The 27265-nt window shown below is 49.0% G+C and overlaps 1 protein-coding gene and 2 long non-coding RNA genes across 8 annotated transcripts in view; 1 reads left to right on the forward strand and 2 right to left on the reverse strand.

The window, feature by feature from the left end:
- Window positions 1-51: 51 nt before the first annotated feature.
- FBXO2 (F-box protein 2) lies at window positions 52-5357 on the forward strand. Of its 4 annotated transcripts, none has more exons than XM_068658371.1 (6): window positions 55-208; window positions 1494-1769; window positions 2462-2588; window positions 2687-2782; window positions 3177-3312; window positions 3727-5357. In XM_068658371.1, exons 2-6 carry the CDS (start codon window positions 1520-1522, stop codon window positions 3859-3861), a joined length of 744 nt encoding a protein of 247 aa, XP_068514472.1. In that variant the 5' UTR covers window positions 55-208; window positions 1494-1519; the 3' UTR covers window positions 3862-5357. The 4 variants fall into 4 exon arrangements, with proteins under 4 accessions (XP_068514476.1, XP_068514472.1, XP_068514474.1 ...); XM_068658373.1 differs by having other exon boundaries at window positions 75-208; window positions 1498-1769; XM_068658372.1 differs by having other exon boundaries at window positions 88-222.
- LOC137843294 (uncharacterized) lies at window positions 1593-3804 on the reverse strand. The gene is made up of 3 exons (XR_011089442.1): window positions 3696-3804; window positions 2878-3350; window positions 1593-1723 (listed from the first exon to the last, which is right to left on the reverse strand). It is a non-coding gene; the product is annotated as an uncharacterized lncRNA (long non-coding RNA).
- Window positions 5358-17726: 12369 nt separating the features above from the next.
- Window positions 17727-27265, reverse strand: part of LOC137843474 (uncharacterized) — a 34020-nt gene continuing 24481 nt past the window's right edge. For all 3 annotated transcript variants that reach the window (XR_011089547.1, XR_011089545.1, XR_011089544.1), the window contains 4 exons: window positions 23316-23400; window positions 21674-21805; window positions 19435-19546; window positions 17727-18940 (listed from right to left, as the gene is read on the reverse strand). This is a non-coding gene — a long non-coding RNA (uncharacterized lncRNA). The remainder of the gene's footprint in view (window positions 18941-19434; window positions 19547-21673; window positions 21806-23315; window positions 23401-27265) is intronic.

Below are 27265 nucleotides of genomic sequence, written 5' to 3' on the forward strand. Positions count from 1 at the left end.
GCGGCGGCCGCCCTTCCGCAGCGGGCGGAGCGCGGGGAGGGGCGGTGGAGCCGGGCCTCAGCCGCTTCCCCGCCCCGGGCTGCGGCATCCAGCACCCGGAGCCTGCCCTCGCCCCGGGACGGAGGGCAGCAGCCGGGCCTGAGGAGGGAGCCAGGAGGCGTTCGGCGCTTTATGAAGGGAGCCCGGCCCGGCCCCGCTCCCGCCTGAGGTGGGAGCCGCCCGGTGAGGGGAGAGGAGGGGAGGGAAAAGGGGAGCCCGTGGGGGTCTGCATGGGAAATGCCTGCAGGGGATTTAGCCAGCATGCTTCTGTCGTTGGGTTTTAAACGTGTTTTGTCCTCCAGGACTGCAGTAGAGGGCTAGAGAAAGGGGGAAATCGGAGAACCCCAGTCCTGCCCCCTAAAAGCCAGCGAGTTTTAAATGACTTTTCCCTCTGAGGGCTGCAATGCAGATGGAGAAGACAGCTCTGCCTCCGGGCCACCTAGATTTAGGATGCTGTTACAGTAGCCACTTCCTATTTCTTCCCTTCCTTGCCCGGTTTGGCACTGCCCGTACTTCATCAACGTAGCGCTGTCAGGATATCTGATCCGCGCTGTTAATAATGCTCTCCTAGGCTTAATGATTCACTCCTGAGGAGCCTGGCTCTGTGCAGCTCACTGCAGAACCAACAGCTTCCCAGCATCAGGGCTCAGCTGGGCTAAAAGCAGAGTCACAGCGCATCCCACACCGACGACACGGAGCTCTGAAGCTGCACACTCATCTGTCCTTATTTCTGCAGCACCTGGCCCTAAAGCCCAGGTAGCAGAGAGCCATTGAGAGTCAGGGGGCAGAAACAGCAAGTAAGTTAGAAGCATGTGCTTTTAGCTCAATTGCTAAGACCAAAAAGGAAGTTTAACTGAAAATAATGCAGTTAAGTTATTTCATGCTCAGACCTGTGCTTTATACAGCCTCATGACTAAGGACATTAAGTGCCAACCCCTTGAGGGGAGGCCTTCCAGATATAGAACCAACAACCACTGCAAGCGCTTGGCAAGATGCTCACCACTGATATTTAGGTACTGCTCTGCAGCATTTGTCATCAATGAGGTTCTTAAAAAGGCAGAACAAACCCAGATGCCTGCAGCATTCCCTCCTCAGAGGAAATCACTACTGAGAGCTGCTTTTTTTAATAAGTGGAGATTTTGGGAAGGAGTGATTCCAGTCTAGGACACTGAAGTTGTGGACAGCTGTATATGTCAGGTACTTGCATTTCATGGATAGATTTAACTAAGGTCTTCGCTTACAACATAAAATATTAATCTACCCACATCCTTCAGGGTAGTAATAGTAGGGGTCCAGATGTCTTTAGGTTAAGAATACCCATAAAATCATGCTGCACCTGCATTTCAGATAAAGGTGATTATTTTCCCTAACTCCTCAGTGCTTGGCATTACTGGGGGCAAGAGACCCCATTTCTGATGGTCCACTGCGTCACTACCCCTTGCCTCCTCTCTCAGACAGCCCCATTCAGCCTGACCCAAGGATGGAGTCCCTCCCTGAAGCAGTCCTGATTAGAATCCTGGCTTCCATACCTGCAGTGGATTTGGTGTTGGCATGCCGCCTGGTCTGCTGCCAGTGGAAGAACCTGGTCGATGGAGCTGCTCTCTGGATCCTGAAGTGTCAGCAGGAAGGCCTCACTGGAACAGAGTCAGAGGAGAATGCAGAGAACTGGCAAAACTTCTACTTCCTGAGTAAGAAGAGGAGGAATCTCATCAAAAACCCGTGTGGCGAAGGTGAGAGACAAGCATAACAAGCCCCAATATTGAAGAGAAGGCCAGTCACTAGGAACTGGGCATCTCCAGTCTTTAACATAGATCTTAGTTGCCATCAGGGTGCAGCATTTTCTTCTTACTCAAGACCCAAATCACTTCATGCATGCAGTCAAATAACTTAACGGGCAAGGTGGCCTCCTGTCAAAATCAGCCTTTGTAAAGGGCTCTATTTGACATCAATGTTATGTAAGATATACAGCTTAACTATTTAACTATGTCCCAACAATGTTCCTCAAAGTTCTAAAAATATCACTAGTGAGAACAGAAAACAAAGAATTTACTATATGATGGTGATTTGCTAACAGAAATGAAATAAAGAAGTCATCGGCTTTTCCCAGATTGCTTCTATAATAGGACATGAAAGTACTGAGACAACAGAACACCTAAGTGATTTCACTATTATTTTCTCAAATAAGCCCACATATACATAGCCATTTTGGTGGGGAATGCTCAAGTTTACTGATGTTCAACCAAACTAAATGTTTTTGCCAGACCTCTACTTAAACATCTCCATGATCCACATACAAAATTAGCAATACATGTAGCAACACATCTGTCACAAGCTACAGGAAAATCCCAGTGGGAGGTGGTCAGATTCCCCAGGCCCACAGAAAGTATGACCAAACAGATTCTTGCTTCTCTACCATTTACAGAAGACTTGCAACACTGGGGAGATGTGCATAATGGAGGTGATGGCTGGAAAATTGAAGAGCTCCCTGGAGACTTTGGAAAAGAATTCCCTAGTGAAGGAGTTCATAAATACTTTGTTACATCTTATGAGTAAGGCTGCTTTCTTCTCTTATTCAGGGAAGGGTACAATTCTGCTTCCCCTAGCCTCAGGAGAGGTTGTTTTACCGATTAACATTTTTGTATTTCAGGTGGTGTCGGAAGTCTCAGGTCATTGACCTGAGAGCTGAGGGCTACTGGGAAGAGCTGATGGATACAACCCAGCCTAAAATTGTGGTGAAAGACTGGTAAGTAGCAAGGATGCCCCAGAAGGCCAGCAGAAAGTCAAGGAAGAGCAGGGAGGGCATATACCTGCACTGGGCCTTAAAACCCTTTTTCTTACCCCATTGCATCCCTTCTGGTGTCATTCTAGTTGTAGGACAGGGTTAGATCTTGGCTGTCACTGGCAGCCTCCAGAGGCTTCAAGCTGTTGGTGCCCATGACATCTAATGTCCAGATTCCTTTGGGGAATAAGGACAGGTGGTGGTTTGGGGTAAGAACGGTTACAGTCTTCTACCTCTACCGATCTCCTCAGGTTCCTGGGACCTTGGCTTGAAGCCAACATTGCAGCCATTCAGCAGGACACAACTTGCTTTAGCTCTTTGTCAAGTTCACAGAGACAAGGCTGGGTCTCCCTTGCAGGTACGCAGGACGCAGTGATGCTGGCTGCCTTTACGAGCTCTATGTGAAGCTGCTTTCAGAGAATGAGGATGTGCTGGCTGAGTACAAGACTGAGACTATTGCCATCCCACAGGACAATGATGCCAACTGGACTGAGGTGAGTGACAGCTGTAGTTTCAGCAAGTGACACCCAACCTGCATGAACAAGGAGTATTTTTAAGCAAACACATGCAGGGAGTAGTTACCCTGGGGGAGGAGAAGGCTCTGTCAGAAGCTCTGTGGAGCCATGACTGACTGAGCAGAGGAATTATACTGCAAAGGTATCTTAGATAAAACCTGGAAGCTTGCTGAGCCATCACTACAAGTATGTAGGATTTTGGAAGATGTGGGAGAAGTTCAGTGGCCTTTGAACAGAGCTTGGGCAAAGCACTCCCAGTAACTCCTTTCCCATTGTTACCCAGGCTGGTAGGTATGGCTGGGGCAGGTGGGGTTAAAGGCCCTGTGCACTGAGGAGTAGGTTCGTGGTGGTTTGACACTTACCAACAACCGTTTTGTTTCTCTCACCCCAAAGATCTCCCACACCTTTTCCAACTATGGTCCTGGGGTCCGCTTTGTCTGCTTTGAGCACGGTGGCCAGGACACCCTGTTCTGGAAGGGATGGTATGGTGTACGTGTTACCAACAGCAGTGTGACGGTGGAACCATAGCCAAGCTGAACTGGGGCCTGCTTGCCAGAGCTGACTTCCCTCAGGCCATCCCACGGGCTTTGGATGGCTTCTGCATGGTGCTGCTTCCAGGCTGTAGAGCATACAACTCCCGTATGAATGTGCGTGCCAGATGCCAGGGGCCACCATCCATCTCTCCTCAAGAGGACTATGCAAAGAATAGGAACAGATGGGTGAAACCACACAAGACAGCCTCATAGTTGCACTGATGTTCTCTGTTGCACATAAGATTACCTAAAAATCCTTACTGAGAAGGAAACCTTGCTGCTCTCCTGAGAGGTATCACCCCTGCCATGAACACCTAGCCTGCACTAGATACTCTCATGCCTCCTTCCCAGACTTGAGTACTGTTAACTCTAAGGAGGACTCTGGGCGTATTTTCAGGAAGTTCAAAAGGGGGGAAAAATAAGAGGGGAAAAAAAGAAAGCATAGACATTATGTCTTTGCTGAGAACAGACCAGGAAAGCCAGAGTCCGGTCCCAACTCTGTCACCAACTACTTCCATGGCCTGTGGTGAGGATCTTAGCTTCTCCCATTCATAAGTGATAGATGCCATGGCCTGCCTTAGATGAGCTCTGCCTTGGCTGCTAAGTGCCGCTCCCTGTTTTAATTGTGAGAGATGATAATGCCAAGCAATAGGGATTGGATCCTTCTCTATTACAATTTTCCCAGCATCTATTTATCAGGGAAAGTGTTGGGAACTGAAACCACTCTGGTGTGCACTGTGGAGCTTCATTTGGCTCTCAAACAGCAACTGAGAATAATTGCTGTGAGAAAGACGAGGACTTGGGGAAATGTCTCACAAGCAAATTGCAGAAGGGGCCCAGGAACAAGTGAAAACAAAATGCGTCTGCTCCTTCCTGGCCTCTGCTTGCTTCATGCAAATCTAGTGGGGCTCTTTGCAGGCAGGAGATTCACAGAATATTCTTCACACAGAAAGCTGTCATTAGCTCTGCTTGATCTCAGTTCTTCCTGCCTGCTAACAGTGTCTGCAAGAAGTACACGCCTGCCTTCCCTCCATATGCTCACCAAGACAGCACTTTGTACATACGCCCACCAGTGCCTCTGGGTATCACTCAGGGCTGTGAGCTCCCATCCTGAGCAGAAATATCTAAGCTTCCCTGAGCCAAACCTGTCCCTTCTAGTCAGTCCCCTCAGAAAAGTGTCCTCAGACATTGCCCAGAGCTAGGTGCTTCCATTTTTATGTTAATCTGTTTTCTCTTCCTGGCCTGCCCAGGCAGAGCACATACTTGGATGCCACCTGGCAGCAAAGCACACCGGTACAAGTGCAGCGTACTGGTATCACGTGGAGCCAAAGACAGCGACTTCTGAGCTGGTCACTTTGTGTGCATTCTGCTTCATCAGGCTTTCTGCACTGCTGCACCCAGCTGCCTCAGGCACACTAGCCTTTCAAACCACAATTGTGCCAAGCCAGAGTCCAGGAAAACGTAATAAAAAATGACACAGTTGTATGTGGATCTTCCTTTGTGTGCTGGGTATTTTTCTTGTGCTTAAGCGTGCTTTTTCTCTCTCCAGTGGAGTCAGGTGTCAACTAGTCCCATCCAAAAACCAGGAGGCTTTACATATGGTATAATAACACGAGCCTCCTGGGAAAAGGCACATGCTCTGTTCCCCACCCCAGCAACCTGAACCTGTCAGAAGCACTTGATGGGCAATAGTTCTGCAGAGCAGCTGTGGGCAGGGATGTGCTCAAAAGGTAACGGGAATTCATGCAAGGCATGGAGGAGGTTCAGAAAGGCTCCTACAGCATCCATCCCTGACCCACGCCCTTCAGGTCATCTGCAGCTGTAGCTCAGCTGTGGTTCTGACCCAGGAGAGAGTAGAACCAGTTCAATTCTTCGCTCTCTGTTGCCTCTGCACACACTGTCACACAATGCAGCTTTATTCAGCAGAGCCTTTAGTGCGGCCAACCAAATTTCTAGTTAATATTCAGCTCACTGCCAGAGACCTGCTCCACAGAAGAAATGAGGCCCTGGTCTGTCCCTAAGGAATCAGTACAGCAATACATGTAGGATCAATACACCAGGTCTTGATGCAACTGTAAAACTGAACCTTTCCTAAGCCACCATCTTACACTCAGGATAAACCCCAGGATTAAGCCTTCAGATATCATGGCCCTTGTAAATACAGGATGGGGCCATGATCCCCACCTTAGGCTTACCTAGGCTGAATTACAAAACGCACACAGTCTCCCCGGCAGCAACTTTACAATGAATGCAGCTGCCAGGGGCTTTCCCTCCCCATGCCAGCAGGCCTGATGTTCACACTGACTGCTAGGGTCATCCTGCAGAGCTGCCCTGACCTTCCAAGATGTGCTTTCCACGACATTCGATGTCTCACAGCTTCACTAAGGGGAATAACTGCCCCTGCTTTGGAGAGCTCTGCAAAAACTGCCACTGACCTCAGGAGACCGATCGCTCGTTGCAGCAGGCTCTAGCACTGACATGGCTGAATGCAAGTGTAAGAAGCGGGTGTCTGTGTACTTGGAAAATAACTCTCGCTCGCTTGAGCCATTATAAATATTTTGCTCCTAATGCCTTTTGAATTTTGATTGAACACCAGGAGTCTGAACACACCACACACATACATCCCATTCCTAGACAATTTCGATGCTTCTGTCCAAGACTGAACAGAGCACGGGAGGTTAATAGGCTCCCACACGTTACAGGCTAAGGAAACTAAGACCACACAGTTTCATAGGATTACAGAAAGTCAGAACAACTGTGACAAAACGATTTAAATGCTCAGCCACTAAAGGGCTATATCGCACGATTCAGTGACCAATGAGGGTTCCTTCTGCTTTCTATTATGCCAATAGGAGCAAACACCTGCATGACACTATCAGTAGCTTTTGGGAACATTGATTACCAATGCAGACATTTCACATGCCATACAGACAGAAGAGGTCTGTGCAGAAATTATAACAGATGTTTTCATCAGCTATATGCAAAATATTTAGAAATCTGAGCATTAAGTACAAAACCAAGAGCTGCTGGAACATTTGATGCTTAAACAAACAAACAACAAATACACACAGCAAAAGCTCTTTCCTCAGTCCTGAGCATGGCAACCAGAGCTGTGCAATGTGCTTGTATTTCCTTTGCATATCAAGCCCCCAGTGCACCACAGCCATCTCTGGGGCAGATCACCATTACGCGTAGTAGTGAGCTACACAAAATATAGAACGGAAACGCCCTCCGAAGCCCTCCTGTTGGAACAAAACACCTGAATGATGGAAATTGGTGAACATTTAAAAGGTGCCAACCACTCACATTTGGCCAAGACGCATGAACACACCTCTGCCCCTCACTGCTTTAGTGCTCAGAGATGTTAAGAAAAGCCCTAGACGCAGCACTCCACAGGGTCCCTTCCTGCCCTCAGCAGCTGGCATTCCTCCCACACGTGGAGTCTGACATCCCGCCTAGCCAATTGCATCTTGGTGGCTGCAGTTATTCAAGAACCTTCTGCAATTTTCTTTTTTACAAAGCCCACCCCAGCCAGTCCTGGCTATAAATGCCATTAGACTTCAAAAGGGTGGTTGCTTTTTTTTTTTTTTAGTGCTTGTTTGTTTTTCCCCCCTCCCCCTTTCTTCCACAATAGCTTCCACAGTCGGTCTCTTGCAGAGGAACAGAGCACAGCAAGATGGGGCCCTGGCAAGGAAGCACTAACATAGATCTCTTGTCAAGTCTAATTGAATTTTTCTACATGAAGCATCTATTATTACCCACCTGGGGAGGTTGCGGACAGATGGAGGAGTTTGCTCCCCCACCAGACATTCAAAAAACCATTTGAAGATGGGGGGAGGAGGAGAAAAACAACTCCCTGTTGCTTGCAGCCCAGCTGTTCTAGCCAGTTTAAAAGGGAGGATAATTTAGGAGATTGATTCCTCCTAAATCAAACACTTTGTAGAGGCTGTGAATGGCAGCTCCTGAAAGCCAGGATAGCAGGGCATCGAGCAGGGAAGTATGGTCCCAAATGGGATGGAAAACCAGTGGCTCATCCTTTATTTGGCCCACACACCTGTCAGGAGCAGAGTTCCTCTAAGAAGTGGCAAACACCAAGCAAGGGAACAAGCCTCCATCCCCTGGGCATCTGACTGGGCTGACCTGATGCCTGTTTCTTCTTCCATCCAGCTGTAATGTCCTGACATCCTTAGGGCCTGAGTGCCCAGCCTCCTCAGTCTCCTAGCTGTCAGGAATAAAGGGCCTAATGACACTTTCCCACTAGGGAGGCGTGCTTTGGAATTAGGGAGGTAACAGCCATAATGAGTTCAACTGGGAAAAGCCTCGTGGAGGCTGGAAAACATCACTCCTGCATGAGACAGCTGTACCAGAGCTGAGCACCTCCGTGCAGAGCAGCCTGCACACACCACGAGGAGCACCCAGACAAACCACAGCAACCTGGAGAAAGTGTGTGGTTAAGATTGCTTCCTAAGGGAGAAATGCCACGGGAACATTAAGCCAGATAGAGCCAAACAAGCACACTTTTGGGCTGTGGATTGCCCTCCCTCATTTTTTTGAGAACTAGAGCTTTGTCTCATGCAAGGAAAGATTGCAGCAGAGCAACCGGACTGCTCTTACCTCCTCCCAGCCAGCTGACAGCACCAGGACAGCACTCCGGACACAGTCCTATTAGCTGTCCAGGCAGGGTCGATGTCCAAAACCCCCCCGGTGGTCACCAGCCCCCATCTGTGCCCCCGCACAGGGCTCGCTGCCGGGGCCGCGGAGCTGCAGGGACAGCAGAGGGCACTCGGGCTGCAGGCAGCGAGCCGAGAGCCACCCGGCCTCGGGCGCTTCTGGCTCCTCTGCTCGGCGACTCTGCACCGGGAGATGCGGAATAATTTAGTGCAAGCTTTCCCCAGTGAGTGTTATACCTGGGGGCCAGTTGCTGACCACTGCTCCTTGTCTCTGCTGGCTGCAGTTTAGGCTCAAGTTGGCGTTTTCTCTCCCTGTCCTGTTTAAATACTGCTGCCGTGGTTTGCAGAGCAGCTTTGCCAGCCCCTGACGCTCATCCCTGCCACCTGGAACACCCACACCCCTCGCATCCTGGAAGCACAGCTGCCTCTTGTGCAAGCAACGCCCACTGCACAGTTGTTTTGGATGCAGGCCACCTTTTAAGCCATAACACACTAATTGGAGAGCAGGGAAAGCTTTCTTAGACACAGCTAAAGGCCTGGCTTTCAAATCCCATCGGAAGCAGCACAGCTCCTCCAACCCCATCCTAAGACACTGATTTAGTAAGACCATCACCTACATCAGCAACATTCCTGTCCTTGCACAGCATCTTCTTAACCCAGCCCACGAGAATCAGCAGAATCACACCTGGAGCAGAACTGCCTGCATCCCCATCCACCCCCTGCTCGGGCACCTGCAGCCACTTCTCTGCCTTCCTGGCATGCCAAGTCCCACAGCCCTCCCTAACAAGAGGAGAGTCCCAGCTACATTACACATGCCCTTGGCTAACCTCCCTCGCAGGCACTTAGAGCAACTCATCTGGAGCTGCTATCTGTGCAGACCCATTAACTGCGGTGCAATCAGCGCGCCCAGGAAGGCAGAGAGGCCACAATAAAGTCACAAGTGAGCTCGCTGCATTGATGGATCGTGGGGGAGCACATCCCACTGCATCAGGAGCTCGGCTCTACCAGGGAGGGGAGCAGGCATCAGCAAGGAGATGCCTCTCACCGAGCATGTTGCAGGAGCAGGGGGTGTCTTTGGGAAACCAGGGGACACCCACCATGCTGCAACTGCTCCGTGAGCCAACTGCCTGGAGGGGACGGGGTGGAAGGGGTTATGGCTAATGAGAGGGTTGCATGAGCACTCACATATATATATTTATAGTACAAGTACATTTCAGAACCCGTCAATTCAGCCACCCTGTCTCATGGACCCCAAACTTTTCCTTTTGGCTTCCCAAAGCTCTTTTCCAGATGCACACCCCAGGCTGCTGTTGCACAAAGAGTTAGGGCACAAGAGCACCAGCTGCAAGTCCACTGCCCTGTGGAAAGAGGCTGGTTTTCCTAAGCAAGCAGCTTCTCCTCTGAGGAAGGGCAGGAGATGAGGGATAAAGGAGGGATGATATCAAAGCTCTGCTACTTGCAACCCTTCCAGAAGGTCCTGAAGTCAAGTGGTGCCATTTCCACCTCACCACACAGCGCGCAGCTCCTCTCGTTAATATTGACACATGAAGCATTGCAAAACGAAGCAGATAAAATCCCGATCCAGATATGAGTAATGACTTTGCATTTTTTTGTAAATTAAACCTAATCTTGTGTTGACTCTGCTATACAAGGAGAAATAATGAAGCAGATTAAGATGAGATCTTGTTCACTCTTGCTGAACAAAAGCCAATTAATTGCCAGCAGGATTATTGTGAAGTCTCTCTCGTTTTAGACAAATACAATCAGATAGCGTCTAGGTGCCGGTGGAGGAGCCCTGCTTATTGGAGCGATAACTCTGCCTGGACAGATGAATACAGCACAGAGCCCCAGTTCACCACGCAGAGACTCCTGCCTTGCTGCTTCCTTGCCAATTTGCACAGGAGGAAGATGCTTTACAAACAAAAGCACCCCACACACAAACAGCCACAAAACGCGGCCTTGCCTAACCCTTTTCTCCCGCCTATAAGATATGCCCCCCCATCTGCACGTCACTCCTGACAATCACCTGGTCCTTTTCCAAAGCATTTCAGCTACAAAGGCTTTACCCTCTCTGCAAATCTTGTCTTTCACTGTGCCAACATGCTTCAGCTCCGTTATCCAAGCTAAGTCTCTGATGCAGTCTCAGGTATTTGACTGGAACACGGCAGAGCCACCTTCCACCCATCCTGTTGCCAGGATGACAAGCAAGGAGATTTTTCCTGCCTCTTCCTCCCCGCCTCTTCCCATCTGTCCTGTCCCTGGCAGCAAACAAGTCTGTAGACAAGGGGGGACTGTAGGAAAAGGATCTAATGTCATTAGTCTCCCAGGAAAACACAGGAAAGCTTGGCACAAGCTGTGGCTATGGGATCTGATGAAGGACTTTGGCACTTTCTGCCCCCCTCCAACCGTGGGGTTCAGCTGGGAGCTGCCCGTCCCCGCCAGCTCACGCCAGCTCCCTGCGTCCTGCCAGGGAGGGAATTGGTAAGCAAGAAATAAGAGGCATCGAGTGAATTTGTGGACGATTTACTTGGAGAAAATACTTCTTATTTTCACACCAGGTTGAAAAAAAATAAAAATAAAATTAAACCCTGTCAAAGCCTGCAGCAATGGCATTGACAGACAAAAATGACTTAACAGAAAAAAAAAAATGGGCAGGGAAAGTGATTTTCTTTGCCTGCATTGCCAGGGGAATTAAATCTTGTTTTTTTCCCCGTCACCACCAAGTGGAATAATCCAATATATTAAAGCTAATGTGCTTCTTGTATTTATTGCTGTGTATTTGACCTAACAGAGTTTTATTTCTACATTAAGAATAAAACCATTCCGGAAGGCAAGCTGCAAAGCTCTAGATCAATTACTACCTTCTCCAACAGCTGAAAAATGAGTTATTTCTTGTAAAAGGAAAAAAGTAGAAAATAAAAATAAAAAAAAAAACTCCTTTCCCCTTGTGCAATGAGTTCTGCACTGCAGATCTGGTGGAGTTAAGTAATATTGCTTGGTTTCTAAGCAACATTTAAAAAAAAAATCAGGCAGCAGCCCCAAAAGCCCCTTACAGATGCTGCCCCATCCCGCACAGTGCAGATTTGCAGAGCCAGCTCCCATCAGAGAACACAAGGACACCAAAGCACCGCTGCAGCCCCTCAGGGACTGTGTCACCACTGAGAGAGGGTTGGGGTTAAGGAGGGCTGAGAAGCTAATATGGTACATTTGAAAAAGCAGAGGAATTCTTTGTTGTCTGGAATTAATAATGGTAACAGTGATTGTAAGAAAACAAACAAACAAAAAAAAATCAACCCCACAACAACATAAACTTGTTGCCATTAGGTGTTTCAGCTCAAAGAAATGTTGCCATAGCTAAGGGTTGCCATGCTCCTTACAAAACAAGGAGATGCAGCTGATGGACAACGATGAAGGTCGGTACTTGTGTTTGTACAGCTTGGAATCCAGTATGAATGGAAAAGAGGTGGGGAAAGGGCTTTGATACAGGCAAGCAAGGCTTAAAGACAAGATCATCCTTAATAAAAAAAGAAAAAACACAGCATGCATTGATTCCTGATCTCTATCTAGACAGTGCTTGTTCCAGGAATGAGGGCTGTCATGTACTTAGGTACTTCTGAACCATCAGCAGATATATATATATATATATATATATATATTTTTTTTTTTTTACTTTCCATGAGCTATCATCCCTATTTTATCACAGGGATGGCAGAGACATAAAACTGCCTTAGCTAGGAGTTGTGCAGGAATCCTGCAAGTACAGGGATGAACTCCAAGCCCACAGCATGAACTCCAAGCCCACAGCCCCATTCTCTGAACCCTGCTGCCTCCCCAGCCAAGCCACTCACCGCTTTGTACAGCCTCCAGCACAGCACACGGCCACATGGCCACCATCAGCATCCATTAAGAAAAAGCATTTGCAGTGCAATGATCTCAGTAAGACAAAGCCACTTCCATAACTGCACAGGGCTGTCCTGAAATTTTTTATTCTTCCTGATGCTATCAGGATGTGGACAGAGTCCAGGTCAATTTGCACAGAAGTAAATGTGTGTTCACATACATGCACAAGCGAGTTAGGTTTAACTTCAGCCTTCAGCTCAAGTGCAATCAGTAAATCTGAGCAAACCACTCTTAAACAGCTTCTTGGAAGGTTTTTGGCTTTTAGTTTTGCTTCCTATTTTTTTAAGCCTCAAATAACTGTTTTGAACATTCGGCTCTAACTCTCGCTTGGGAATTTTTAAATTATTGATCAGGACAAGAGCTTTTCCCTTCATGCATACTCTATCTAATCCTTTCATTTACTGTGCTTTTTGCCTGCATGCAAAATGAATGACATTTCATTTCCAAGCCCCATCAGCATCAAGTCTACTTCCCCCGATAACGAAATCCTGTTGGTGTCAGATGGGAATCCACACAAGCTCTCTCTACCTGAGCATGTCCGGAGGGTGCTGACCACAGGAGGAGAAGAAAGGGGCCATGCTGACTCCTGCCAGAGCAGCACGCTGCCAGGCAGGGCCATCTGCCTTGCAACTTGTCCTGCTGAGCCCCTGGGGTGCTGTGCAGAACAGCCAACACCCCTAAACCAAGAGCTGCCAGGCTGCAGCAACCCACCCTGGGTCTCCTCCCTTACCTGTTACACTCATCAGGACTGCTATGACCTTCCCCTACACACACGAGCAGCAGCTGCCCGCAGAGACCTTTGAACTGCCTGAATAATTTAATCAGGCCTGTTTTCCCCTCCCATTGCTGCAGACCTGCCAGACGGCTGGCCTGTATCACCAGAGAGCATTCGAGCTGACTGAAATGCAGAGGGGCTGCTGTTTTCCTGATGCCTTACACACTGTCATCCAGGAGCCCCAGTTGAGCTGTTCCAGGCTGTTTGCGAACCCTTTCCTCACATTTCCTCCCCGATGGGCTCGGATAGGAGGAGGTGGGAATAGCAGCGGTGGGAGCGATTCCTGTCTAGAGGAACTCCTGCTGCCTTTCTCTGGACTGTGACTTTAAGCACAGACTTCACGCCTCATCTAATTCACTTTGCTCCTCTGGACTTCCAAAAGCCTTCTGCAGGCTCTCCTGGGAACGAGTCCTGCTGAGCTGTACGCCTTGCAAAGAGGCAGGCCCTGCATGGCAGGCTCAAGCCAAAGCAGTCAGCACAATACACGGGACACAACACGCCGCTGTCTGAGCGTGCCATGGGATACCATACAAAGACCCCCAGTGTCCTCTTTCTGCTCCAGCTGACTGCCCTGCTTGTCCCCCCCCCCCCATCTCCAGGCCTTACCTTCAGCTCTGCTCATCACCCCCACGGCCTGGCAGACTCTCACAGAAGACTTTTGTCTTCATCAGCATGCACAGCAGCACTCACCTGGCTCATCCACACAGGTAATAGGGAGTCTGAAGCCGGCCTCAGACACCACGGAGCCCAATTAACTACTTGACACTATCTCAGTTCCCCCTGGAAGCAGAACCAGAGAAATAACCCTACGTGTAACCCTAGAAATTACTAGGTAAGGATGAAACACCTCTAGAAAACAGTGAGTGCCCCATGGAAACAACAGCCTGAGCTTGTAATGTGTACATTTGTACAAAGCACTAGGGCTGACAAAAAGAAAAGAACAATTCCTGAGCCAAAAACTGAGTGTGCCTCCTGGCAGGTATGTGAATGCCATCACCTGTGGGACTGTAGGCAGGAGACGTGTCACTGTCACAGTCACCCCAGGACAGACAGACAGGACATGATGGCACAGAGCAGCCTCTGTCGGAGATGCCATGATGCAGAGGCAACAAACACGACACAGATTTTGTCTGATAAACAAGGGGTGACACTGCTGCATGGCACAGATCCGCAACCAAGGAAATTTAATGGTGTTAACACCAACACCCTTGGTGCTTAGGGGACTGGTAGCCTCAAGAGAGACCTAGTCTCAAGGCCACCAAGCGGAAGCTGCAGCTCTTCTGCTGGATTCCTTCCTAGCATGGTCACCAGGGCTTTTGCGCATCCCACCGCAGCCAATTCATTCTGTGCTCACAGCTAGGAAAGGAGCCGGGTGGTAGCCATCAAGGACAGCTTTGATATGAAACTAGACACCATCAGTCAATCACATCATGAGTCAATTGACAGAGCCCACTGAGGCATTCATTTGCCACCTGGAAATCTTTTAACCACAGCTCTGAGGACTGATTAATGACAGGGATGTTTCTTTACATTGTCTTTCTTAGGAATTAATTCTAGCAGCTTCATTATAAAGAATAAATAGCAGAGGCACATGGCAGAAGACTCCTTGAAGATTCAAGGGGAGAAATTTCTCCTGCCCCTAAAGAGATCCCAGGAAAAGAGTGCAATGCTTCTGAAGAAATCAGTAAATAATGAACTGGAAATCCTTTTCCCAGCCAGAGGAGTTCAATGAATAATTCACAGCTGCTAAGGTGAAAAATAGGACTAGCAATGCTTTCCTGCCTCTCGGGCTCTCTTTCCAGGACTAGCATGGCTGAGCTTGGAGGTTCTCTCCTAGGAGAGGAGGCTCGAGAACATCCCTAACACCTCCGTGCTTCTGGGCTCGATGTGCTGCTCTGCAGTCTCCTCGCACAACTCTTGAACACATCACTTCATTTTCAAGGTCTCAGATGCCCACTTGACCTTGAGAAAGCTCTACTGCCTGTTCACATCCAGAGCAAGCATCGAGGGAATAAATCCATCCGAAGGGATAGCCATGGAGCACAGGGAGAGAACAAGGGCGACTCGCTTGCTGCTGACATCCTTCTCCCACCCCACGCCAGGCATCTCCCCCCTCCAGCCCAGGTCTTTTCACCGAGAGGTCCCACCCCATCAGGTAGGTGTGAAAGGACCCCAGGGATGCAGGGCTCCGTTTAGCTGAGCTGCAGCACTCTGTGGCTCGTTCCTAATGAGTAACGGCGTACTGTCCTGCATAGCTCCTCACATTCCCACAGCTCTGAATGCTTTAAGCTTCCAAATGAGTATAAATGAGGTAATTAAAGAGTGTTCCTCTGAGGTAAGAAAAGGGTATTAAGAGATCCCCTCAGACCCCACTGAAATGCATCCACCTCTAGATGGGATTAGAAAATGAGATCACACAAAGTGGAAATGCAGAAATGCTTTTTGCTTCTGAGGCCCCCTCTAAGGTTTGACCCAGTCAGGATTTTCTCTAATTATACTACCTGAAATTAAGTGTCCACCATAAATACTCCAGAAAACTTTGGTCCTGAAATTGCACATATGAGAAATCCTAGGAATTTCGATGGGACAGACAGGTGAAGGGAGACTTCCCAAGTTCTGCAAATGATACAAAGCCCATAAACTTTAGCCACTGATGGTACCGTTACTCTCTTGGTGACTCCTAGGACGGCCTGGTTTCATATCCTTCATGTCATTGTGTGCCCCTATAGGTTAACTCACCTTCCCAAAGCCAAATCAGTGCTCTGGACACAGAACAATTTACTGTTATCAGAAGATGCTCACCTGATTTTTCTACTCCAAGCCAGCTGCAGGGGTACGTGACATGCTAATGGTGCAGCTCACTTCTGTTCCTCCTGGCAGCCTCATCCATTCTCGCTGACCTTCCACAGCTGGCCCTGACCGCAACCTCCTGGTGCCCACCTGCAGAAACCAGCACACCGTAAGCTGCCAGCAGTCATTCGGGGAGAAAGCAAAGAGTGGTGACACGGGGAGGCGAGGCACGGCCTGCGTGAGGCTGCTGGCAGCTCATCCTTAACCCCAGATCAGAGCACCAAGACTGAAGACAGTCAGAAGGCAACAGGGGTCTTCTGGAGCCCCCCCATAAGGTCAGCCTAGCCTCTGTGCCAGGGAAAGCAGCAGCCTCTCAACACAAATGATCGGCTGTGCAAAGCAGCTTCCACAGGGGAGGGGGAAATAAATTCCTCCCTGATCCCCCTCCAGAGCTCAGCTTATCCCTGAAGCATGAGATTCAATTACCCTTATCATTATTGTAGCTTGCCTTGCTAGAAATGTTATTAGCGGTGATGAAATTATCCAGCCCTGTTTTACACTGGAGAGAAAACAGGGGAGGCTCCACGACAGCTGCTGGGAAGCGGGCTCTCTCCTTGGTAGAAAAGGCTCTCCTCTATGTCCCACAGCAGTTCCCCTGAAAGGAATGCCCAGGACAGCAGCCTTAATTTATGCAGCACCTCTGTAGCATCAGCCCCCAGCTGAGGATCAGTTGCCATAAGTACACGAGGGCTGAACCATCCTGAACCACCCCCTCCAGCGAGCCGTGACTTCCAAATCTTTGTAGCCTCACAGTGTGCAGAACCAGCTGCTGACAGCACAATTGCCAGTCCTGTCCCCCTTTGGAGCTCAGCCCCGAGCAGGATTTTCCCAAGTTGTACTACTTGAAATAAATTCCCCTCATCAGCATCACAAATGATCCTTGACCTGTGATTGCGCTAGGCAATGCTGCAGCTGTTTCAGCTGGATGTAGACAATGGGAGATGTTTCTGACCTTGAGGATCACGAGCTCTGCCATGGAGGACTAGAAATACATATGCAACAAGAAAAATAGGCCAGGCAGGATTTTTTTTTTTTTTTTACTGGAGATCAGGACCTGATCTGGAAGCAGGCAGCCCTGTGGCTTCCTCCTCCAACAGCAGCCGGCACCCAGGCTGGCTGCCCAGCTCCAGGCTTCATAACCAGGAAAGGAGAAAAGCAGAAGCCAGGAGCATGGGGCCACCACCTGGAGATTTGTGCACGGCATATACAAAAGGACAAGCAAGGAAGAACACAGCTCACCTTCCCTGGCGGCTTACCAGGTATTATCCAAACCAGTAATTCCCATCTCCCTTACAGCCTTTTCTTGCTAGGGTCAGATTTAAGCAGGGCTTCAAACACCCTCAGCCTTGCTTGAAAGAAGTGAGCAAACTAAGTAGTGTGAGTTCGTGGGGAAGTGCATTTGGGGCATCCTGGTGAAGTGAGAGCACACGTGTATGGCCACAGCTGTAGGCTGCAGTGCTGCTGGGAGAGTGCAGCATGCACAGGACAGTGTATAATGCGTATGGAGAGGCAGAGCAGCGTGAAGTACAGGTGCAGTAACACAAAGGTACATCTGGGGAGATCAAGGCTCCTGCCAGACAAAGCACCAGGGCCTGGGTACAGCCATCCACTCAGGAGCACAGCATACACGACTGTAAAAATTTTTTACTTTTTTAACATCACGTATAAGGTATCACCATCAGAAAGATGGAAAGAGGTGGGACACCGAGGGGAGGAGTGAAGGGAGGCAGGTGTGCAGGCAGACCCCTGACCAGCCGCAGAACAGACGGGATGCTCAAGTCCCACTGCACTGGGAAGCGTGGTGTTGCATGTGACTGTGCACAGATGCAGGCACACAAAGTGACATTTGAGATGTGGGGCACCCTGTGCACAGATCTGTGCTGGGGGAATCACACATCCTCTGTACTCCTCAGCCTCTGGCTTTCTTTTGCACACTCAGCATCCTCCAGGGCTTCCCCTTCTCCAGCCAGCTCCAATTCCTCCTCAGCTCCTCCTCTCTTTGGAGCAAGTTTTAAATTCATCACCGTTTTTAAGAAAGCACTTAAAGAACAGAGCAGAACTGATAGCTAAATTAAACCTGCTGAGAGCGCCTGTTTAATTGAAAATGCCATCTGTAATTTAAATGTCAGAGCTGGGATGGTTATTAAAACCTTCCTTGATTACTGCGCCTCATTTCACAGTTTCAAAACAGAAGAGAAAAAGCTCAAAATGGGCCCCGTTAACACAGCACCACCAAGTAATTAATAAACCTCCCCCTGGCCTCTGCACCAGCATCCCAGCCATGCACCAGTGGGGCCAGGCCAGTTTAGGTCCTGCCCCACAGCCACAACTGCTCTCTCCTTGTCCCCTGGCAGGGCTGGCTCTGGTCTCTGCCCAGTGCTGTGCTGGGAGGGCAGCAGCTCCAGGATGCTCCTTGGAGGCTGCAGGCAGAGGCAGATGGAGCAGCCAGGGTGTGAATTCTTCCCCCCCAGCACGCAGGAAGCCCTCGGGATGCTGGGTCCTCTCTCAAGGTGCAGCTGCAGGTGGAAGGGGCAGCTTTGTGCCCGTGCTGGCTCTGTCCAGATGGCAAACACGCTGCTTGCTGCCTGCTCCTGCCCTCAGCAAGCCCCTGGCACCCACACAAGGCAGCCCACCCACGTCCAGGGTTTGGCTTTTCTGTGCCTCTGCACCCAAAACTGGACCAGGCTCTAACCAAGGCTGAGGAGGTGGCTGGTGGAGCAGAAGGGAAAGGAACAAGATCATTTCCATATAGATGTCAGAGGGGAAAAAAAGATAAATAAAAAATCACAGACCTTTACCCTGATCCTGGGCTTCTATCAGCTATCCTAGGTTTCTATCAGCCCTGAGGCAGAGAAGGGAAGAGAACAAATCAGCACCTGCTGAAGAAGCAGCACCAAAGGCAGGCTCGCATTAACCGAGCCCCATCCATCATGCCAAGACCACAGTTAATAAACCACGGGGCCTCAGTGAATTAGATCAGGAGCCAGAGGAGCATGCAGGCCACAAGCACATCCTGCAGACCATCTCCTGCTTGCCTCCCTTCCACGTACGGGGCAGGGGAACAGCGAGCACCCTCTGCTACTCAGGAGGGGACTGGGAACAGCAGGGCCAGTTGTGGGGATGCTCAGACCCACAGGCAAAGCCATGGCCACCCCCGGGGCCAACAGCACAGCCACCTCCTCGGCTGGTGCCCAAGCAGGGTTCAACCTGGTGCCAGCAAGGCCTTTGCCCTCCACGCAGCCCCCACGGTGCAATCTGGGCACAGCGTGCAGTGGAGAGAGCATAAATTAATCAGTGCTGCAGCGGTGGCACCAGTAGCACGACTAATTAGTCGTTAATGGTCGCTGTGAGAGTTGGAGACTTTAATGAGTACCTGGCCACAGCATCCTGCCAGCTGCCTCTGTCCATCTTCCTCTACTTGCTCACTCTGCCATCAGATTGAGCCCTCGTGGCAGGGCGGAGCGGGAAAGAAATCCATCAGTTCTCTGAAATGAGGAGCAGAAAGAGAATAGGGAGGGAAACCAGTGCAGAGAGATGCCCCAGCTCTGAATTTCCTGAGACAGTCCAGCACATCCAGGTCAGCAGCGTGTGAAAGCAGTTGGTGATGTTTTGCACACAAGTTCCCCTGCCCCAGACCCTGACCTTCCTGGTTGTTTTTAATTCCATTCCTCACCTTCGCAACGCAAAGAACATAAAAAGAAATAATTAGAAAATTAGAAAACGCATCAAGAGATGAGCTGGGGCAAAGGGTAATTAATGCTGCCCCTCAGCTAACTCTGTGAAGTCCACTGTAATTAGACGGTAAAGCAGAGTGCTTTACATTAAAAAACAAAGAAAATGAAAGGCAACAGATTCATACTACAGAAAGCTAGCCAGCATTAAAAACAGTAATTAAAGCCATAATAAGCTGTTAACAATTAATGAAACTTTTTAGCATCATTTTCAGGCTGTAATATTAGAAATGGCAATTTTTAGAGATGAACTTAACAGGATATTATACGAGGAGAGAAAATTCCTTGGGAGGGATCTTCTGTCTGTCAGTGCCAGGAGCTGCTCTTGTCCATCATGATGACCTGCCAGCCGCAGGTGGCAGTGTCAAACCTCTCAGCAGCCTCCCCAGGAGCATGAGGGGGATTTCAGAGGATCCTCCAAGAGCTTGGTGTGCTGCTCTCACCAGAACAGACACATAGCCCTTGGAAAAGTTGCACCTGAGCAGCTCAAACACCTCCCTGACGGCAGAACTTCAGCATCCCTAACGCACAGTCCCACGATTGCTTACAATACAAGCCATCAGAGTTTAGAAAGGCACTCAAAAGTCATTTTTCTGTGTCACAGCTCAATGGCAGAGCCCATGAGAGCCCCGATAAGAACTGAGAACACCATCAACCTGGCTTAAAACAGAGCACCTACAGAGAGATGCGTTGTTATTTAGGACAGAAAGGGCTGCCATGAAGAGGAGGTACCTACCGTCCCCTTGCCTGCTGACCCTTCTTCTGCCCGGCAGCCCCACACTCAGATACTTGCTCCTATTTTTTAAAAAACACTCGGGCAGGTTTGTGTTGTGGCTGGTAGCAGCTGGTAATGTGAAGCTTCCACTCAGCTGCACATGGATTTGATGAGAATGGGGTTCACGTGAGTTCAGTCTGGACCCCAGAAAAGTAAAAAGGCCTCCTTTGGGACAGGCAGATTCTGGAGGGTTGTAGCCATGGAATCCCAGATTTTGCTCCACATCAGCCATTCCATGCAACATTAAATTAGGATACTGTTATTAACACTCCAGCATAATCGTCTCCTTTCTAAGAAGTTAAGTAATGACATGCAATGAAAGTAGAATGGATTCTATTAATTAGGGTCAGAACAGAAGTTTGGAAATGTTCCTAACTTGGCTCAGAGATGTAAAGCTCAATTCCAGCTGCAATACTGAATAATTCCCTCCCTGTGCACCCAGTAAGCTGGAGAAATTGTATTCTTTTGCCTAGCAGCAAGAGGATTTTAGAGGCAGGTTTGATTTTGAATGTGATTGAGTGCCCTGGCATCAATCCCATTGAGCACTCACAGCCCTGATTAACTGTGATCACATGTATGTCCCGGAGACATACCCTTGTGTTAGCCTAACACCCACCAATATTTGTTGGTAGAAAAACAGTGAACTAGATACTCAAAACTCTAGGAAATGTTCCAGGTTCTGCAGTCAGAAAGTGCAGCACAAAACCAAAGCAGAACTGGTCGTTCAAGGCCACCCGTGGGGCAGCACCAGGGGCAGCACCAGGCACACAAGTCAGAGGGCTGCCATGCTGACCAGTCTGCCTCCACAAGAGCCTGGTGAGCCTCAGGGAATACTGGACATGGATTTAGAGTTAATCTAGCTCAAGGACCAGGATTTCTACTAGGAAAACTGGGGCATGGAGTAGCAGCAGCTTTCCCCATGCTGCACATGTCTGGCAGGAGCAAAGGACTCAGGATGTACAACATCAGGCCACAGCTGCCAGCACGCCCAAGGTGACACTTTCCTCTTCACCTGCCACCAGCAGCTCGCTGCCTGGAGACCCCTCTGTGGTTCAGCAGCGTGCTACAAACACACCGTGCTCTGCCTGCAACACATTAAGACCTACCTCAGACATGGAAGGCACCAGTCCGTTTCCCCAGAGGTTGGCTTCAGGTATGTTTCCCTGGTTAGAGCACTGGGATAACCGCAACCAGCTCAGCACCTTCAGAAAGCCTCTGCTCCGTATTCCATAGGAAAACTGGAAGTGCAAAACGGAGCAGAAAAGGGAGCACAAGAAATCTCAGATTCAGGCGTCTCTCCAAACAATTTCTTGCATCAGTAACTAATTTTTTTGGTTTTGTATTTTGAAGATGCACTCTTCAGAGTTTGATCTCATCATAGGCGTGCTATTCCTCAAGTTCCTTTAACTTTCTACTCTTAACATCAACCAAGCTACAAAAAGTCCCATTTGCCTGAAGGGCACCGGTATGCTTTTGATAAAGAAGAAACATCCAGTAAATGATCTGTGCATTGTACACAGTTAAATCACTTTTTTTCTTATTACTTTTGAGAGAAGCCAAGCTACTCAAGGAACATCCCTCTAATAATCCCAAAAATACCCTAAGGATTTTTCCATTCTGCACCTGAGCATGTATTTACATGATGGATTCATTACACCTCATCGAGTGAAGGATGGTGCATTTTTAAGAACACTTATAAATATGTATTTACCTGATAGACTGGAGGAACTAATCTAGGTTTGAAAAGGTCCATAATTATGAATTTACAATCTCTTCCCTAATTGTCCCTAAGGGATGGGGTAGGGATTGAAGAAGATGAGCATCTGGAGCTACAGGGGGACTGGTACATAGCAGCAGAAATGTTTCTGCTTCTGAGCACAGCAGCTCGGTAGAAACACCAGGTTTTAAAAGAATGTGGGAAGAGCATCGTTAATACAGAAATTGGGATGGTACTTCAGGTGCAGAGGCGTCTCACTTGCCTGCCACAGACACAAACAGAACAATTCAAGTTTCCAAGGTGCTTCCCTCCCTCTTTCCCCCCCAGCATCTCTGCAATGCCACTGTCTCTTCGAAATAGTGGAACAAAACCACAGCCCAGCTCTTCTGCTGAGCGAGCCACATAATTAGCAAAGCATTTCTATACCGCTAGGTCTTCTCCCTCTAATTTGTTTTAATTAGAGCTTCTGCTGCCAGCAGGGGATAGCAGATTGACAGCCCTGAGAACAAGAAAAGTCAGTCACACACAAAGCACCGCAGGCTTCTCCCACCCTGCCCCTTGTCAAAGGGGGAGAGGGGATTTGGGCACCCTCGTCTCAGCTCTGGGTCTCCCAGGGGACTTGCCAGGCCTGGCTCCATCCTCCCCCAGCATCTCCAGGGCCAGGGCTGGTCACTGCCAGCCTGGACCATTCACACAAAAACAAAGGCACTTCTTGGAGGCCTCTTACCCCATGGATAGGCAGGGCTTCTCCAAGAGATCAGCAGCCAGTTCCTGCCTTGAGGGCAAGGGGTCTTTATTAAAAGGACACTTCTTCCCAACAGATTCCCAGCCTGCTCTTTTCCCCGGCGGAAAACCGAGGGGTTTTCCCTCAGTTGCACCCTCCTTGGGTGCAGCTCCCTGACTTTAGGTCCTCACAAAGCTGTGTGGGGCTGGAGGACAAGCTCTGGCTGCTGTTTCGAGTGCTTAAGGATGGAGCCACAATTCCAGCTTTGTGGGCAAGAAGCACATGATTAATAATGATCATGTCTCACCTGGCCTCACCACGCTGAGGGAAGGGTCTTAGTTTTCTACATTTGCTTTGGGAAGCCAGGAAGGAGGTGATTCCAGCTGGAAGGTCTGTGCCAAAATATAAAGAACAAAGTGAAAGAAAATTCTTTCTCCCTCCTCTCCTTATTTAAGTAAGAGCTAAGACTCTCCAGGACCTTGGTCTCTTGTAGAAAATTTCAAGTATTTGGAAATCTGAAGAGTCCAGCAATGAAAAGATAAGAGGTTGTCTGGAAAGCGCTGGCCTTTTTTGATATTATTTACAGCTTGGTATCAAAGGAAACGGCCACAGCTGCTTCCCCAGGATGCCCACAGCCAACGAAGGACCAGCAATCACTTAACAGGCAGCAACTCCCAGGATCATTTAATGTCCTTCAAAGGGCTGACAATTACCTCTGCGACTTGTGCATCCCTCAGTTCTCGTGCTCAGAAGTTCTAACCCTGGTGGCACGTTACAGCAGAAGGCTTCATTATATAAAGCTTTATGTTCATTTAAATCATCTTAAAGAGTTGTCAGTCCAAGGCTAAAGGCAACAATGTAAGACCATTAAAAACAACCGTCAGCCTCATTAAAACAGACGCTCAGTTCTACAGGAGTTTGCTAACTAGCGAGGTTCATTAGCATCGTGTCCTGCTCCAGGAGGCACGCACTCCCCCAAACACCTCTCCCATGTCTCATCAGAGGGGGACCCGTGGATATTCTGCTCCTGGCACCTCCTGGCATGCTCCACGCTCGCCACAGTGAGATCACTGACCTGCAGAAGAGAGCTGGACACCTGGGAGCAAGCACTTCCACGTTTCTACAGAAATTACCTTTCCTTTTGATTTGTGTTTTATATTTGTTTACCCTCTATCGAGCCCAGATTTACTTCCCTTCCAAATTTCCCCGAGATGCTCAAGTTTCTAATTAACCGGAAAGGCTTTTTATTCCTTACAACTCTCCGGTTATGAATAATGATACTTGCTCATAAATGAAAATTGTCTTTCTATTTAAATTCTGTAATTTTGGGTGGGTAAATGGGGGGAAAAAAGCAAGCATGAAGCAGTGGCCCTTGGGTCATTTGCAACTTATTAATTTCAAGCAAAGCTCTTAGCCAGCTTATTAACATTGAGTATACTACAGTAGAATTTAATGGCTAGGATATTAATTACCTCGCAGGCTTTCATATATAGACAATGGTTTATTTTCATATTACAAAGCAGTAGTGGCAAGGGGGTAATTCATCAATCCCGGGAGAGATCCTACATCAGTCTCAGCTCTGGGCTGGCCTGGTCCCACCTGATGGGATGCTCTGAGCTCTTGGTCTGGCGCTGTGCCTAAGCAGGACACCCTGTGACCCTGGTCTGTCTCTGAAGGCTGGGTCCTGGTGCCTTTTCCCAAATGGAAAAGCCTGAAACAAGACTACAGCTCTGCACTTCACAGCAGAAGCTGGCGTGGGCATAAACCACAGGTGCCACATAGAATGGCTTGGGTTGGAAGGGACCCTAAAGATCATTCATTTTAAAGCTGTTCCCCCGGTCACATCACTGCACTCCCCGACAGAGTCCCTCCCAGCTTTCCTGCAGCCCCCTTTAGGCACTGGAAGGCTGCTGTAAGGTCACTGCCAGAGACATCCATGGCAGTGCCCCTACTGAGCCTGGGCTGAGAGCTGCCCTGGAATTGCTCCACAGCAGAGGGCTGTAGATGCACGAGCTGCTTTGGGATGAAAACAGGACAAAAGCAAAGGCTGCCTCCTGCCCACCCCAGGACACAAGCTGTACGTGGGCAGGGAGCCCTTGGAGAGGCAGCTGCTGCTGTCTTCTGCCCATATCACCTTGGTGTCTGAGGGTACTGAAGCCACGAGGTGCTTGTGTGCGAGCACCGAAAGCCACAGGAGCAGCTGCAGAGCATTTTTAAACACCGGCGTACTTGGGATATGATATACTCCCATCAATTCCAACATAATTCATAAGGCACATAAATGGGCCTTTCACCCGCACTTAGAGGAGCCACCTGTCTCTGTCCCACATGCCACCGACTCGTTAAGCTCAAATCACGCGGCCGTCTATGCAAAACGGAGGTCAGCCCATTGACTGAGTGGGAGCAAATAAAACACGACAGCGCTCTGCAGGCACTGCTCAGCGTCTGCAGCAGTAGCAAAGCTACAATGGTCTTGTCCTCGGATTTCTTTCTTTCTTTTTTTTTGAAGAAGGATTTCACCTGCTTTGGGATCCAACACAAAAACAACAGTAATTTGCATGTGTGCTAAAGCAACCTGACCCCGTGCAAACCGTGCTGCCAAGTGACCGCTTTCATGGCTGTAATAAAAGCCCGTTCCCTCCTACACAGCCATTAAAAGACCCGATAAACAAAAGCAGAGTTCTCCTACAGATCTCAGCGGATCAAAGAGGGCTATAAAATCATTTATACACACAACAAAAGCGCTGGGAAAAGAGCGCAGCAGTCTTGTGATTAAACCGGCAGATACTATCATCAGCAAGGGGAAGGGGTCCAAAGGTGCCCCCAAATCTAAACACAGTTGCCCCTCTTCACACATCAAAAGCCAGGGCTATTTACTTGGTAATCTAGTGCATATTTTTCAGGTGCCAGACATATCTGTTAAAGGATGGAGGAACAGAGGCCATCCCAAATTGTTCTACGTGACACACAACCCAGCATCACCAGCACGGGAAAGAAGCACTACATGGTGTCTAAGACAAATTGTCCCAAACAGCAGGACCCACAGGTTTGTGCAGGCACAAGCTCTTAGGAAGGGAATAAAACAGAGGTGAGGAAAGGAGACAGAGCAGCTTCATGCTGTACAGCTGCCTTTAGGACTGGGGACAAGAGTGAGAAAACCTAGAAGGAGTCCCAGCAAAAAGAAAGGCCTCAGCAGTGCTTTAGGCATGTGAAGATGGCAATTACAGGTTAAAGTTATGCTCTGCTCACCCTCCCCTTTCTTTCTTGAATTTTTAAACCCTGTCATTTCCACCCCACTCCCCCTTAAAAAAAAAAAATAATAATAATAAAGAGGATTCTTTTATATGCTCAGCCCTTCAAAGAAGTCAGAAGACGTGGTGTTTTCTCTCGCCTTTGTACGTTCTTCAGATGCAGCTGCTGAATATGGAGGAGTGTTCCTTTTTATATTCCCAGCTCAAAAGGATCAAAACAAGGATCTGGGGACTGGAGCCTGGATTGTTATTAGGGGAGAAACCCCACAGCGTTGATGCTGATCTCATCCTGCCTCTGTCCTCTCTCAGATACTCCCCAGCTCCTCCAGCCCTCACACGTGCCCTCATAGCACTACTTCACCATTTGAGGGTGCGTGTTGGGGGTGGAAGTCATAACCCAAGTGGCTGGCTAGATACTTCTCCCCCTCCACTATTCTTTTCAAGGGAAAACGTGCTCATCTCAGCTAAGCTAAAGTCTCAGACATAGGGGAGAATTTTATCTAAGCAAGACTAACAACTACTAACTATGCCTACTAGAGAACAGAGGGGATTTGGGTAAAAAATAAAATAAAATAATAATAATCCATGTAGTTACAATGAAAATAACACATTGTGATTACCGGTTCCAAGTCTGTTTCCCAACCCACCTTAGTCTAATGCCTCTGCCTACAGCCAGGTCCCTGCAAGCTCATTATCTCCATTTCTCTTCAGGTCACAGGGAGCAGCTTCTGACCTGCTCTTGCCTTTGTGTGGCCAGCGAGCCTTTGTGCTCAGGGAGCTGGGGCCGGGTCTGGTGGCCGAGGGAAAGCCACAGGATAGAGCACATCACACGCCAGTGCCCTCACTCTCCTCCCCCAGTCAGCTGGGAATTGAGGCGACAATTATCTCGGCTTAATGAAAGGTCATTAATTCCTCAAGGCAGAGATTCCCCCAAGGAATGACAGCCCAGGGGTCACAGTACTTCTTGCATTGCCAGCAATCAAAGCAAGCCCACGTGGCTGAGTCC

The sequence above is a fragment of the Anas acuta genome, chromosome 22 (assembly GCF_963932015.1).
Source record: "Anas acuta chromosome 22, bAnaAcu1.1, whole genome shotgun sequence".
Classification (NCBI taxonomy): domain Eukaryota; kingdom Metazoa; phylum Chordata; class Aves; order Anseriformes; family Anatidae; genus Anas; species Anas acuta.

Excerpts from the sequence above, each read along its gene's own strand:
- FBXO2 (XM_068658371.1), top strand. The coding sequence starts at position 1,520 with ATGGAGTCCCTCCCTGAAGCAGTCCTGATTAGAATCCTGGCTTCCATA. Across the intron at positions 2,589-2,686 it reads TACTTTGTTACATCTTATGA|GTGGTGTCGGAAGTCTCAGG; the intron begins GTAAGGCTGCTT and ends TTTGTATTTCAG. Across the intron at positions 3,313-3,726 it reads ATGATGCCAACTGGACTGAG|ATCTCCCACACCTTTTCCAA; the intron begins GTGAGTGACAGC and ends CTCACCCCAAAG.